This window comes from Pyxicephalus adspersus, chromosome 4 (assembly GCF_032062135.1).
Source record: "Pyxicephalus adspersus chromosome 4, UCB_Pads_2.0, whole genome shotgun sequence".
NCBI lineage: Eukaryota > Metazoa > Chordata > Amphibia > Anura > Pyxicephalidae > Pyxicephalus > Pyxicephalus adspersus.
The window spans coordinates 12218365-12232848 of record NC_092861.1 but is presented as its reverse complement, the minus strand read 5'-3'; the positions used below and the strand labels follow the sequence as shown (position 1 = coordinate 12232848).

At 37.8% G+C, this 14484-nt stretch overlaps 1 protein-coding gene across 2 annotated transcripts in view; it reads left to right on the top strand.

Annotated features, from left to right (window-relative positions):
- The first annotated feature begins 1284 nt into the window (after nt 1-1284).
- The window catches only part of SUPT3H (SPT3 homolog, SAGA and STAGA complex component), a 270705-nt gene continuing 257505 nt past the window's right edge, over nt 1285-14484 (top strand). For both annotated transcript variants that reach the window (XM_072407412.1, XM_072407411.1), the window contains exons 1-2: nt 1285-1387; nt 7490-7596. In XM_072407412.1, the coding sequence (XP_072263513.1) occupies nt 7490-7596 (107 nt within the window). In that variant the 5' untranslated portion in view covers nt 1285-1387. The remainder of the gene's footprint in view (nt 1388-7489; nt 7597-14484) is intronic.

Sequence of the window (14484 nt, the reverse complement as noted above, 5' to 3'; positions counted from 1 at the left end):
TAGATGTGGTGTATGGGGCCCCGGGGATGACCCAGAAATTCCAGCCAAACACCCCTATACATTGGCCATACATGGTAACTTTATGGCTTTTTTAGGGAGTTTGCAGTGCGGTTTGGTTTCCATAAAAATTGAAATAGATTGTAGTTTGGTTTTCCAAAATATTAGAATCTGATGGCTGCAGATTGCTATAATTTCAATTGAGAAGAAAATAAAGAGAGAGGCGTCTTTTTGTGGCAACACTGCAAATAGAGTGCTTTACTTCAGTGTTTAGCATCCTTAGCTATACATAGCCCAACTGAGCTAAGAACATTATGATACAAGGATATTACAATACCAATGTACAGTGCCACATTGGGTCACATAGTATTTTGTTAAGAAAAAAAAACTCTCTTTTGCCCGACGCGTTTCGCCTATTGGCTTCTTCAGGGGATTTTTTTATAGAGACTTACATTGTAAATTGGTATTTTGTTAATTGGTGAAGGTAGATGATGAAAGAAGATAACAACAGAGATTAGTGAATGTATGCTGTGGCTGTCTGGAGTTGGTAGTTATGTATATTCTAAGAAAAAGAGTGATCATAGGGGAACTAAAAAGAAAAAATACAGGTAAACCTGAATGGTGGCCAGCCTGTGGTATATGTACTACTGGTATGGGAGAAGAAATGAAACAGGGCAGAAGGCTTTTGCAGTGGCACTCAAAAAAGATATATTATCTTAAATAAAAGGATTTTTTGTTAAACTTTATTCTATTCCAAAATAGATTAAAATGGAGGAAAATTTGGGGCTTTCGGTGGAAGGATCTGAGGTAAACCTGGGACGGGCCTGTGAGGTAAATGAGAGGTGGGTAGGGCTGAGGTAATTTTGGGGTGATGTGTAGATAAATCTGGGTTGTTCAATGGTGGAAGAAGGGGGCGAGGTATATTTGGTAAAGTATTTGAGGTAAATTTGGGGTGTTCTATGGAGAAGGGGTTGTGCTATATATGTGTGTTTTCAGTAGGGGGGGGTGGGAGGCAAAGGAAAATTTGAGGCATTCAGTAAAAGTGTCTGAGATAAATCTGAGGTGTTTAATGGGGCTGAGGTAAATCTGGGGTGTTCAGTGGTGTGTTTGTTTGGGGTTGTGCGGTGCTGAGGTAAATGTGAGTATGGCTGAGGTATTTCTGGGGTGTGAGGTAAAATCTGAGGTGATCAGAGGAGGACGGGATTGGGGCTGAGTGTAATGTTCAGTGAGAATATGGGAGGTGAGAGGTAAAATCTGAGGTGTACGGTGCGTGTGGGGTGGAGGAGGCGGGCATCTATACACGTTCAAGTGGGCAGCTTGCTGGAGTATAGTGGACTTGGGCATCTCGGCCTGAGAGCAGCTCATTGATCTCAGTGTCCATAGAACAGAGGTAAGTAACTGCAGGGCTTGCTGTGTCTGCAGCAATCACATTGCATCGCCCCATAGACTACAACTGCATGCAGCTTGTCAACGCACTTTGCATTGGAGATATAAAACTAAATGTGTGACAAGTAGTGGTAGCAATCACTAACAAGTTTTTATTATGCACATTATCACCTAGAAGTGTTATCAATCAGCTGCACAGATTTCTTACAGACCCAACATGTTACTATCTGATCTTTGCAGCTTTATCACATCATTGTTTATGCATTAAATCCCAATCATTAACATCCCATAATTATTTTACATCTATAGATAGTAATCCTGACTCAATGACATTTAGTTTGCTATATTTACTAAAATGGCTTATTGGCAATCAGCCAGGACACATATAATAATCAGTTCCGCACATTTTGCACCGTTATACCCGTGCGGATGTCAGAGAGCTGTCGCTGGTCTTTCCTGATCCTTTCTAATGTAAGATGAACACATAAGCCTGTACACACATCGCTCTTTTCTATAGAGAGGATATGGAGGGGGATGAGCAAGTTGAACCCCACCTTCCTTTCCTATTAATCGTTCATCAATGCACCAGGCAAATTGATGAACAATGTTTGGATGCTGCTGCGACAATCATCATAAGATCGGTTCACACTACATTGCAATCTATAGTAATGTAAATTATGTGCGCTAAGCTCCTATTCATTCATAATGGCGCCCTATTATGCTATGACAGAGCTGGCAAAAAAATATTCCTAGTATAATAAGCAACCCATCAAAATAAAATATATATAGATTGTATTTTTGTAAAAAAAACTGTATAATATGAGGCATGATTTAAGTGTTATAAAACGTTAGCTATCCAATATAAAAATGCTGCTAAAAATGTATTTTCCTGGCAATAGTACTGCCAGAAATCTGGTTTTGTGGTCATATATTTTCATCCCCAGCAATGAACATGGGCAGTGAGTCTTATTGTATGGGAACACATCTATAGGAGTACATGGAATTCAATGTTTTATTATATTACAGCAATGGAATAGTTCATAGCAGACATTTACAGGTAGTCCCCGGGTTACATACAAGATAGGGAATGTAGGTTTGTACTTAAGTTGAATTTGCATGTAAGTTGGAACAGGTACATTATTATAATAAATGCAATTAGGGCAGAGGTTTGTCTCAACATATTACCATACAGCATGGTGCCAGTTACTGTATAACATTCTCACTGTGAGTTAATTACAAACAAAGCAAGAAAACAAAAAAAAAAAAACTTTATGGAGCCTAGCCGTTCATTAACTTCTGGAGCAAGCTGTGCTTTGATATGCAAAAAGAAACAACTGCAGGGTTTGTCTTGGTCATTAAAGAGTTACAAGAGGTTGCAGAACAGCAAAAGACTTCTTCTGCAAGTCATGCAAACTGCCCCCTGCCCTCATCAAGCCTCCATCCTGCACACCAGCGAGCAGGGAAGCCTATTCGTATCTAGGAGTCATCCGTATGTCGGATAATCCTAACCTGGGGACTACCTGTATACTAAAAAGCTATACTAAAAAGCTGGAGTCAGGCTTTAAAGTGAGCCTGAAGTAAACAATGTGCCCCACCTCTTAGATTGTAAGCTCTTTGGGGCAGGGTCCTCTCCTCCACGTCTGTATTCATCTGTCATTAGCAACCCCTATTTAAAATACAGCGCTGCGTAATATGTTGGTGTTATATACATCCATTTTATTAATAATAATAATAAATATTTATTTAAAAGTAAAGAGACAGAAAGTACTTTTTTTAAGCCAAAATAGATTTATATTTTGTGTGTAAAACTACAAGATAGCAGACGTGTAATACAATTTACCGATTATGCCATTAAAAGATACCTTGACCCATTTGTCATGATGGGAGTAAAAGGCTTACATCTAGTCAGATAATTATCTAACTCATTTCACATACATTGAATGTTCTCTTCCTACAAATAACGATGAGGAGAGAGATAAAGGATGTATGTTTTACAAGGCTTGTTAACCAGAGGCGTAGAGAGGCCGTAGAGACACAACTAATAGAAAGAAATGATATAATGGTAACATTAATTTGATGTCAAGTTTCATTATTATTATTAATAACTAAGTCCCACTTTGAAAAAATGCAATCAGCCGGGTGTTTATTCCAGAAAGTGAACAGCAATGTCCTATTTGCTATAACCATTCTTACCTGCCATCACCCAGCTGTCAATGTTTGCCATGCACATGCCAGAAATGAATGAACTCCCATGTGCCCGCGTCATCTCAGCCCAACCAACCAAGATGTACAAAACAAAAATGGCGGCTCCCTTTGATGGGACAGGAATAGGTGAGTAGCGGGGGGTTTTAGTTCAAATATCCATCTAACATAATATCAACAAAATATATTAAAATAGGTAGAAGGCATACTGTAGTGTAAAATTTGTACCCTTCTTGTGCCTGTGAATTCGGGAAGGGATGCTAACTAGTCAGTGGCTCTGTACCATCAGCACAGTGGCCTTTAACATACAAATTATTATTAGACAGGATTTATATAGCACAAACATATTACACTACATTAATAAAGGGTTGCAAATGACAGTCAGTGACACTGGAGGAGAGGACCCTGCACAGAATAAATAAGAAAGGGCACTGGTGTGTAGAGAAATTATCAAATACATCCAATAAATGCCTCAAATCTTTTCATTACATAATAATAAAAATAAGACAATACAGTCAAAGCTATAATGTTATCCTTACCCTTAATGTAAGAAATGATCCTGCAGCCAGAAACAAGAAGTGTAGGTACTATGATTACAAGAAACATTTCTTTCCCCATCTGTTTAGCTGCATTTGGATCTATTTCTGTGCAGTCACCTACTGTGATCACACCTAATATAACTTTATAGAAGCTCATCAAAATGCATGTAAATGCTGTTTAGATGTATTTGACAAATGCCTTGGAAGTACTTGGAACCAAACTATATTTTATCACTTCAGACACGTGAGAGAATACAAGCAAACAACAAAAAAACACGCATTCACTGATATCCGGAAATCTGCTTGTTATATCGGGTCAGAGAATGAAGAGCGATAATAGGGCATAAAACACAATGAACACATTTAGCTGTTTAGATTTTGCAAAATACCCGTTGAATCACACCATATTAAACTGTATTATTTTAAAATTCTTTTCCTTTATGACTTTTTTTATTCATTCCAACAGCTGATGCAATCTTCCAGGTCTTTAAGAAAACCCACAGTGTAAAATTCTGGATAATAGAGGGTTTCTGAAAATCTGCATAGCCAGACAATGAGTCTGTGACTAGGTGCAGTCTGGTGTATTTTAGGACTGGGGCGAAGAAGAGAGAAAGGGCTGGGAAATGTTTTGTAAATTCGTTTTTGAGATTGAGAGATTGCTGCTGTGTGAGTTTGATGGCTGATTATGTTTTTTTCAAAGTGGGACTTAGGTATTATTAATAATGAAACTTGACAAACTAATATTACCATTATATCATTTCTTTCTATTAGTTGTGTCTCTAAGGGCGAAACGCGTCGGGTTAACAAGCCTTGTAAAACATACATCCTTTATCTCGCTCCTCATCGTTTTTTTGTAGGAAGAGAACACTCAACGTATATTGATATCTGTCTCGATAAAAGCCTTTTACTCCCATCATGACAAATAGGTCAAGGTATCTTTCAATGACATAATTGGTAAATTGTACTACACCTATGCTATCTTTGTTTTGTATTTATACACACACTTTTAGTCAAGACTGCAGTGCCTAACATAACTGTTTTGGTAGGCTAGCCTTATGTGTTTGCACATGTCTATTGAGGAGATTTTGGGCATGTGCTGCAATGAAATTATTGCACAAAAAAAAGATATGTCATGTTTTTTTTTTTTATACGCAACACAGTGCTATGGTATGACCAACCCTTATACAAAGCAATGCTTTTATTATTTTTATTATTATTAATAATAATAAACAGCATTTATATAGCGCCAACACAGCGCTGTACATTAAATTTTGAATTGTTATTGGCATAGTGTTTGGGGAATCTCATTGCAGCTCCAGACATGTAGGACCTGATTTAATAAAGCTCTCCAAGACGGAAGAAGATAGACTATTATAGGACAAACCAGGGTGATTCAGCAAACCTGCAACAGATTTCTTAAATATTTATTTGATATTAATGTTTTCAATCCTGGACAAGATCCATTCCAGGCTTGCTGTATCACATTATTATTATTATTATTAATAATAATAATAATAATAATAATAGACATGATTTATATAGCGCCAACATATTACGCAGCGCTGTACAATAAATAGGAGTTACAAATGACAGACAGATACAGACAGCGATACAGGAGGAGTAGAGGACCCTGCCCTGAAAAGCTTATAATCTAGGAGGTGGGGGAAGTAACACACAAAGGAGGGGCATATGTAATGGTGGGAAGTAGTGAGGGTTTAGAAGACAGGTAGGTGAGTTTGAGAAATGTTTTTTGAGAGCTCTTTTATATGAACAGAAAGAAGGAGCAAGCCGAACAGGCCGGGGAAGACCATTCCAGAGAGTCGGGGCGGTTCTAGTCTTGGAGCCGTGCGTGTGAAGAAGTCATTAGTTGGTCATTGGAGGAGCGGAGAAAGCGGCTGGGGGGGGGGTCAGAAATGTAAGTGGGACAAGAACTGTGGAGGGATTTGAAGACAAAGCACAGGAACTTGAATTTGATTCTCAGGTGAAATGGAAACCAATGAGAACTATGAAGAGAAAAATTATCCCATGATTGTCAATCTTCTCTAGTCTTGGAGGAGAACTTTAACAAATCAGGCCTATGGTGTGAACCATCCCTAACTCTTCGTAACTATTTTACTTTGCATGTTCACTTTCTATATGTTTTCAGTAAACCTTACCCTTTCATTATCCCTGTTGAGGTACTGGCCAAAGAGTAAGTAATTGGTGCTGCAAGCAAACAATACCCATTGTAAAAGAACTGGAAAAAGTGACTAAAATCACAAGAAAAAGAGCTTGGTGTACATGATTACATACAATATTGAAAAACGAACTGTTTTGTGCCTTAAACAAGCACAATTTTAGCTTTTTGGTAAATTAAAATTGTTCCTGTTTTAAAATGTTCACCCTTTCTACCATACCATGTCAATTATCAGAAAGGCTCCGATATTTTAAAATATTAATCTGTTTATAGCCCAGCTTTGTGTTGGATGAATGGGGGAAGAGTTAGAGGTCAGGTTTTTATCACTTCTGTGACTCTTTTTAGAAGATTTGTCCTCCATTCCTGAAAACAGGAAATAATGTGAATATTCTCATGAGGGGAAACCAACAAAAACCCAGCTTTAGTAGAGTAAGGAACGGTTAGTACTTGGGACACTAATATTGATGTTTGTGGCTTTTGGTTTTGGTGACAGCCATTCATTCCCCGGAGAAGTTGTTGGGACAGAAAGAGAGAGGAATTTACTGACCGAAATAAAAACCCAACAAAAATGTTAACTTTTCCCCACAATGTCCACAACTAAAGAAAAATAGATTGCTAACTCTGGCTTTATGTAAATATCACTGAAAAATAATCAGCTGAAATGCAAGCAAAGTTGGGGATTTTTTCACTAATAATGCAATTTATGCGGCACATGATTAAACAGTGCTGATTGGTATAATGATACAACATGTGATGAAATTAGAACCACAATGTTTGTCACTGAAAGTTCTCTATAAATGAAAGCAACTGTGCAGTTAATCAACTTGTTAAGAAATCGGTCATATAAAAACACTTGTTTAAGGTTTTTAGTAGATGCTAGCTCTATACCCACCATGTGAAATGAAATGCTGGCTAAACTGAAGATACTTTGAATTATTTTAATTTTAATGGCTACTATAAATCATGCTATTACCATGTAGTGATAGACATGTAAACCAATAATGCCAATCAATAATTTAAAATGAAACCAAGTGTGAGAAGGCTATTGCCTCAATGCTGGGCATTCTATAAAATAAACCTTACAAATTAACTTGGAACTTAGAAAATTTACTTAGATTTGATTTTTAAGAAATTGAAAGTTTCACCGTCCATCTAAATCTTAGATCTTTTTTTTCCTGTCTTTGACCAGATGAGCCTCAATGCTGCAGTGACCACGACCACCATGTCTTCCTCTTCATCATCTGTGAAAGGGGCTGGTAAATTAACCAGTTTTGTCCCTGAGCTCCAGAGCATGATGTAAGTGCCGCATCTTTTGGTTATTTACATTACTTTAAAAATAGTTGTTATAAAGCTGCACATCTTGCAAATATTGCCATTTCCTTAGTTTCATTGAATGTCATCTACTGTAATGGATTTGCAGATACCTCCTGTTAAACCTAAATCTAAAACATTGTAAAAGGATTGTCACATCTGTCAAAATTTTAAATCTGGGCTCTTGAAAGAAGAAAATGAGATTATGGAGAGTAGAAGAAAACACTGGTGTATATAAGAGTTCTGCCCTTTATTATTATTATTATTTATAGAGCGACATCATATTATGCAGCGCTGTACAAAGTCCATAGTCATGACACTAACTGTCCCTCAAAGGGGCTCACAATCTAATGTCCCTACCATAGTCATATGTCCTTAATGTAGTCTAAGGTCTATTTATTTATTTTTTATTGGGGGGAAGCCAAATAACCTAACCACATGTTTTTAGAATGTGGGAGGAAACACAGACACGGGGAGAACATACAAACTCCATGCAGATAGAGTCCTGGCCAGGATACGAACCTGGGACCCAGAGCTGCAAAGGCAAGAGTGCTAACCACTAAGCCACCGTGCTGCATTTACTAGCCTATATGGAAATATAAATATTTTTATACTATACTTATTTATAGTTCATAATTGTCCTCCTTTGGCTGGATTTACACCTTTTCCATTTATTTTTTTTTAAAGTGTTTTGATATATCATCACTCATACTGAAGCTATCCCTGTGTACGGGGGTTACATCATCCCGACCCCACCAGGGGACTAAAATTGAGCACTCAGTTTGGCAGTTAAATTCTGCATAAAATATATGAAATATATTAGAAATGACTAAATAAATAACTCATCAGGTCACTTGTTTTCATGCACCTTCCTACAATTTGTAACATTAGCTTAGGTCTTACAGAATACAAGTTTCCTGTGTGATCAACTGGGAAGGAAAAAAAACGGGGAAATGTGCCCAAGGTCCTGGATACAACAGTGCAGACCACACAAAGACTTTCACTTTGCTGCACTATATACAAAACAAAAGTAGAAAAAAGTTTTGTCTGTAGGCCATTTTCAGCTTGTAAATCAAGAGCAGACACTCCAAGGTGTCTCCCATTACCTTTATTACAATGAGAAGGCTCTTCTGTGTCTCTTTCTGATGTGGTTTCACTTCATTAAGAAAAGTTGGTGAGATTTACCCTAACTTCATAGCTAAGCCATCCTAATTGTCATTACACTGTCAACTTATTGTTAAAATTGTGTTTTTATGTCCTATAAATTAATAATATGTGAGCCCTGTTTAAAAAGAGTATTTCTGAGCAAAGGCTTTGAAACTGTCTCATGTTTCCGAGAGAGCTGAATGTGTGAAATATTCTCATATAATAAACAGAAAAAGTTGCATATGGTTTGTCCATTTGCAGCACCGCACATAGTCGGGTTACTCTCAGCTTCTGTTAGTTACATGTGTCATGGTCTTTCTACGTATGTGGAATCCAGGTGCCTAAAGCTGGGACAGAGAAATTGTGCAAGAACTGGGGGAACTCTCCCTGTAAAGTGTAGTAGGGCTGTGAGGAAGGCTGCTAGGCTATAGTTGTATTTTGTTCTTTCAACAATGATATATTATTGACGTAAATGAGGATTTGTGTATCCTTAGCCTGCTATCCAGTGGTGCTGTGACTTATTATCATTGGATCTTGTTCCCCAACACCTGGAAATGCACAAACACCAGAGCCACGGACACCTTGGGCCACCTAAAGCTGTATGAACTGTTACATTTTTAGATTTGTGATGCATTTCTCATTCCAGACATTCACATGTCTGGCTGGAAGCATCTATTCCCCTTTATACAAAGTCCTTTCAACACCCCATAGCTGTATGGAAAATGGGCCTTGTTCCTATTTTCATTAAATAATATTTTAGTGTTCATAAAATATTGATATAGACACAGGATCCTGTTAACATGGTAAAGTAATCAGAATGCGTATAACTTTAATTTCACTAGTATTGTTTATAGATGGGAAAAGATCGCCTACATTTGTGGCCTATTTGTCACAAATATTCCCACTGCCAGTCCTTCCTCCCTACTATCAATGTGCACCATACCAAGAATGCCCTCCGTGTTCTAGGGTGAAAGATCCTGGCATGGAATGATCTGCACCCTCCAGTAGAATTATAGTCTGGGATGGGAAGCTTAGTGTAGGAGCTCGTGTTCGGATTATTAGCCAGCTGCTGATCACCAAATTCCGTGCAGGTGAGAACGGGGAGGTATTGTTCTGCATAGGCACTGTCCACCAGTGCTGGGGAAGTTAAAAATACTGACCACCAAGCAATTGAGATTATTGCTCCCCAGTGTTCTGCTCAGCCCCTTTAGGCCAGATGCACCAGCCAACATATTTTGGTAACAACCCGGCTTTTTTTGGATGGTTACTGAAAAATTTGGTCACAATACAGGGCCACTGCCCATCTACAGATTTTTCCCACCCAGCTTAAAAATATTTCTGTGGAGAATACTGCCACTCAACCCAGTACTGGAGGTAGGTACTATTACTGCCAATGACACTAATGACGGGCCTGATTTTACTCTTCAAGCCTATTGTATTTTTTTATTTTTTTACTTTTAAGGTCCTTTTCCTGTTGGCTAATATTGCTGAAAATTTTGAGGGAGCTCTCACACATTGGGCAAATTGATATGCTATTTGTGGGTAATTTAGGATGCGGCCCTTCTTTGATTTCTAGATCTAAAAGTGACCCTTTGGTCTAAAAGTATCCTAGATTTATCCAATCTACTACTCGGCTGAGGATCTAGTAAGACTGTCAATTGTACCTGCCTCCAGTTTATATTAAGGCTGAAGGGCTTCCTGTACATTACTAGATACAGGGGGCAGACGGGTAGTCCTTATTTTTTCAAAAAGAAGGTGAGTTTTGTATTCCTGCAACTTCACATACATTAATCTCATACAACTTTAGGTTCAGTTTATAAATATGTGGCTGCCTTAGAGATTGACAAAGAAAAAATGGTAGAAAGATTTTATTCAAACATTCTTCAATGTTAATAGAATACCCAATTCTTGATACAATATAAGGTCCTATGTACGTTATCACTAGTACTGGCTGCACAACACCAGTCCCTACACTTACGCCTCATGTGTGGCCAGATTTCTTAAAGGAGCAGAGTAGTAACACCTTTTACGATATTGATAGTATCATTATAACTAAGATCCAACTGTCGCACATTAATATGTTTTAATATTATATCTTCAATTACAGTATTGCCTCCAGGGTCACTGTAGGTGATCTTTTTTTAATTCCGGATTACCCTTGTTCCCCAGTGTATCTCTGTATGGAGGCCGTCATCTTGGTAGATAAGCCGAGCTTTGTCAGAAATACCCTCCTCTTGACTGATATGTTAAAGATCTAGAACAAGGCTGTACAACTCCAATCCTTGAGGACCACAAGCTGGAAGTTTCATACAGAAATTTATTTTCAACTTTCTAATCCACTCCTTGCTAAATTTACTTGTACATGCAGAATGGAAGTTTATGGCTAAATGGATGGGGAAAAGAAGAGTGATAAGCCAGTGTTTGCATTTCCTGAGAAAACCAAGAAAACTGTAGCAGTGCTGGCAAAATAATTTCAGCCCCAGAAAGAGGTCACTGAGAAGGTATCTGGAGAGGTTGCAGAAAAACAAGCACATAGTAATTAGACAGATTACGTTGTTACCTGGTTTACATGGTTATGTGTATTGACCGTATTTGTGTGTAAAAAGACGTATCTGCCTAGTAGTGTATATTGCGTGGCATCTCTAATCGGACAGCCTGCTATCCAGAATCTATATTTTCTAATGCTGAAAATATGAAAGTTTCCAAAAGCCGTTTATTCCTTGGTATTTCCTGACTGTAGAGTTTTTCTAAGTGGATAAAAATCACAAATCTTCCATAGACTAGTGTGTGTCCCAGGAGCTCTCATACTGTACTGCTGACGCATGTAAGATGGCCGGAGGGTCTTCAGCCAACGCTGAAAGGCAGAGATACTTTATTTAGCCTAGTCAGATACTTGGGACAGTAGACACTTTGCTTTTAGCACTTGGGAAGTTTACAGAAGCAGTTTAGATATGAGTTTCAATAATGGGAACAGCGGAATATGTGCCGAGTACAGTTGTAAAATAATATGGAACTGTGAACTTGAAAGAATCAAATGCATTACTAGGAATAAAGGTAAACGTCATTCACATATGAACGTTTTTGCATTCCAGGGTGACACAGCCTTAGGTGCCTCCTAGTTATAATCTGGTACCCCTGTTCTTGGGATATTGTAAACTTCCAAATGATTCACTGTAAGGTCTGTGAAAATGTGAAATCAGCTCCCTCAGGAAGTAGTTTCAGCAACTACTATAAATTGCTTTAGGAAAAAGCTGGATGTTTTTCTAGAAGCACAGAATATAACTGAGGATTAAAGCTTTAAAGTAAAGATAACCGAGCCTGTTAATTGAGGGAACATCCGATTGCCTCATGGAATCAGGAAGGAATTTTTTTCCCGTTGAAGCAAATTGTACCAGGGATTTTTTGCCTTCCTCTGGATCAACCATGTCTATAGGTTTTTATATCTGGGATATGTTTATTTCCCTAGTGGTTGAACTTGATGGACTTTTTTTCAACCGGACCTACTATGTAACTATTTTATAGAACCTTAGACAACTTATTTTCTAGTGTAGAGCAACTCTGTCTCTAAACTACTTCAACTATCAACTACAGCCAAACATTGAACATGGGTTGTAGGATTCTTAGTATAAAATAGAAGTGTAATTATCCAAAGCCCCCTCTCTGTGCTAGCTAGATTGAGTTAGGCTACGTACACACATGCAATAATTGTAGTTAAAAAACAAACAATTAACGACTGATGAACAATTAACGACCAATCAACAATTATTCATAATTATTTTGAACGATCGTATTGTGCACAATTCTGTACATGCTGAAACAATAGGATCGTTCAAATATATTCCACCAATACAATGTACACACACAAGATACAATGGGTTGAACGATAATTATTGCTTGTTTGTACGTAGCCTTTTTCTAACCATACTGTCCTGTGATCTTCAATTTGCTTTCTTTAAAATCTCTCTCTGCTGGCTCTTGTATGTATACAAAAACTGCAATATATTCATTGAGATGGTTGTTGTTTCACTGAAATAACATTTGGATTATGGTAAGTGGCCAGATATGACATTAATAATGCTCAGCAGAGTTCTTATTTAAATCTTTACTGTTGCTTTTGTTTTATGGCTCCCCGGGGTAAAATGAGCAGCAGTCTACGTTGGATACAGTAAAGATGATTGAAACCATGAATTGGATATTACAAAAAGAGTATTCCCACAAATTAATGAGTAACTGCTGGAAGCAATCTGTGTTGTACATGCCGGGGACAACTCAGGCCCTGCACAGTGTCCTGGGCTGGGATCATGCATATCAGATTTGTTATGGGTTCAGGATATCATTCTACTTTCTTATTGGATTGGTCTGCTGCATTCCTAAATGCCCAAAACAGTTTGCACCTGTATTCTTGAGGTAATAATATGTACAGGTGTAAAATTTGGTTTCTTACTAACTTGGCTTCTTACTTGGGTTTAGAGGGAAGCAGTCACATGACTATACGATCTCATTCATGAAGATTTGTCTTTACACTTTCTTTGAGTCTCAACTTTGAGTCCAACTGTTTAGCTCAGTGTTTTTGGATCATTTAACCACGAGGATACCCTTAAAATAACTTTCATGTCTTAAGGAATCCCTGCTATAATTATAATATCTGCAGCTCATGATATATTAGTGTGGTGGTCAGTGGGAAGAATCTCATTTACATTGCTGGCCAGGGGGATAAATGTCACCTTTACCGATAGCCAAAAAAGTTGTACAATCATATATGAGCAGTTTCATTGATACCGTTCTCCCAGTTGTTGGGCTTCACAAAATGTCTCCCCAGCAGATAACAAACCTCCTTTTCTTCTTGCTTTAGTTTGCCTATACTGAATGGTCCCTTCCCTTCGCCTAGCCTGTTATATGACAGTGAAAGAGCTAAAAAAAAGTCCTGAAGTTTGCTGACTTTGCTTCCTTCTTCTAAAGCCATTTTGTCTGTGAGCACATGTGCATGCATAGCACTTGATTGGCTCTTTTTGCAAGACCTTCTCGCTTCCAGCCTGAGTGCAAAGGATTAGAAAATAATCTTACAAATCAGATCCAGAAACGTATACTGGCTTCATTGCTAAAAAGAATACATAAAAAGTTTTTTTTTATTGAACTCCTAATATATATATATATATATATATATGTATATAATTTTATAACTGCCTGGAGTTTAGCTTTAATTCCAAACAAGCCTCAATAGATGAATTTAGAGCTATATGGTTTTGCAAAGAGTTAGTAATTCGTGTTCTATTTTGGGCATATTTACTCAAAATCTGCAAGATTTCCCATGTTTTAGCCTTTTTCAGTAGTTACCGTAGATTAACTACAATTAAATCTCTGTTTTTCTTGTGTTTACGATGATGCATGTTGCCAGGTTGTAGACTGTAAGGCTTTGGTATGTATGTTTGTACATTGTTGTAGAGATGAATCATGTACCCCGGCATTTTGGGAATCCTGGTTGTCTCAGGTTAATCCTCCCTGCAATTGTACACACAGTCTGTGGGCCTATCTGTGCTTGTGTTTGTAGAGGTTTATGTCTGTGCAGGGACAGAAGTCATTTCAGGTCATGGTAATGAGGTTTGTTGTCAGCAGCTTTTGGGTTGCTGGCTGTAATTTATAGCTTTGTCAAGTTTCTCAATTCTCTTAATGAAATACTTTGTGCTTTGCAGATGCTATGTTAGGTGTTATTGAGGATCATGGTCCTTT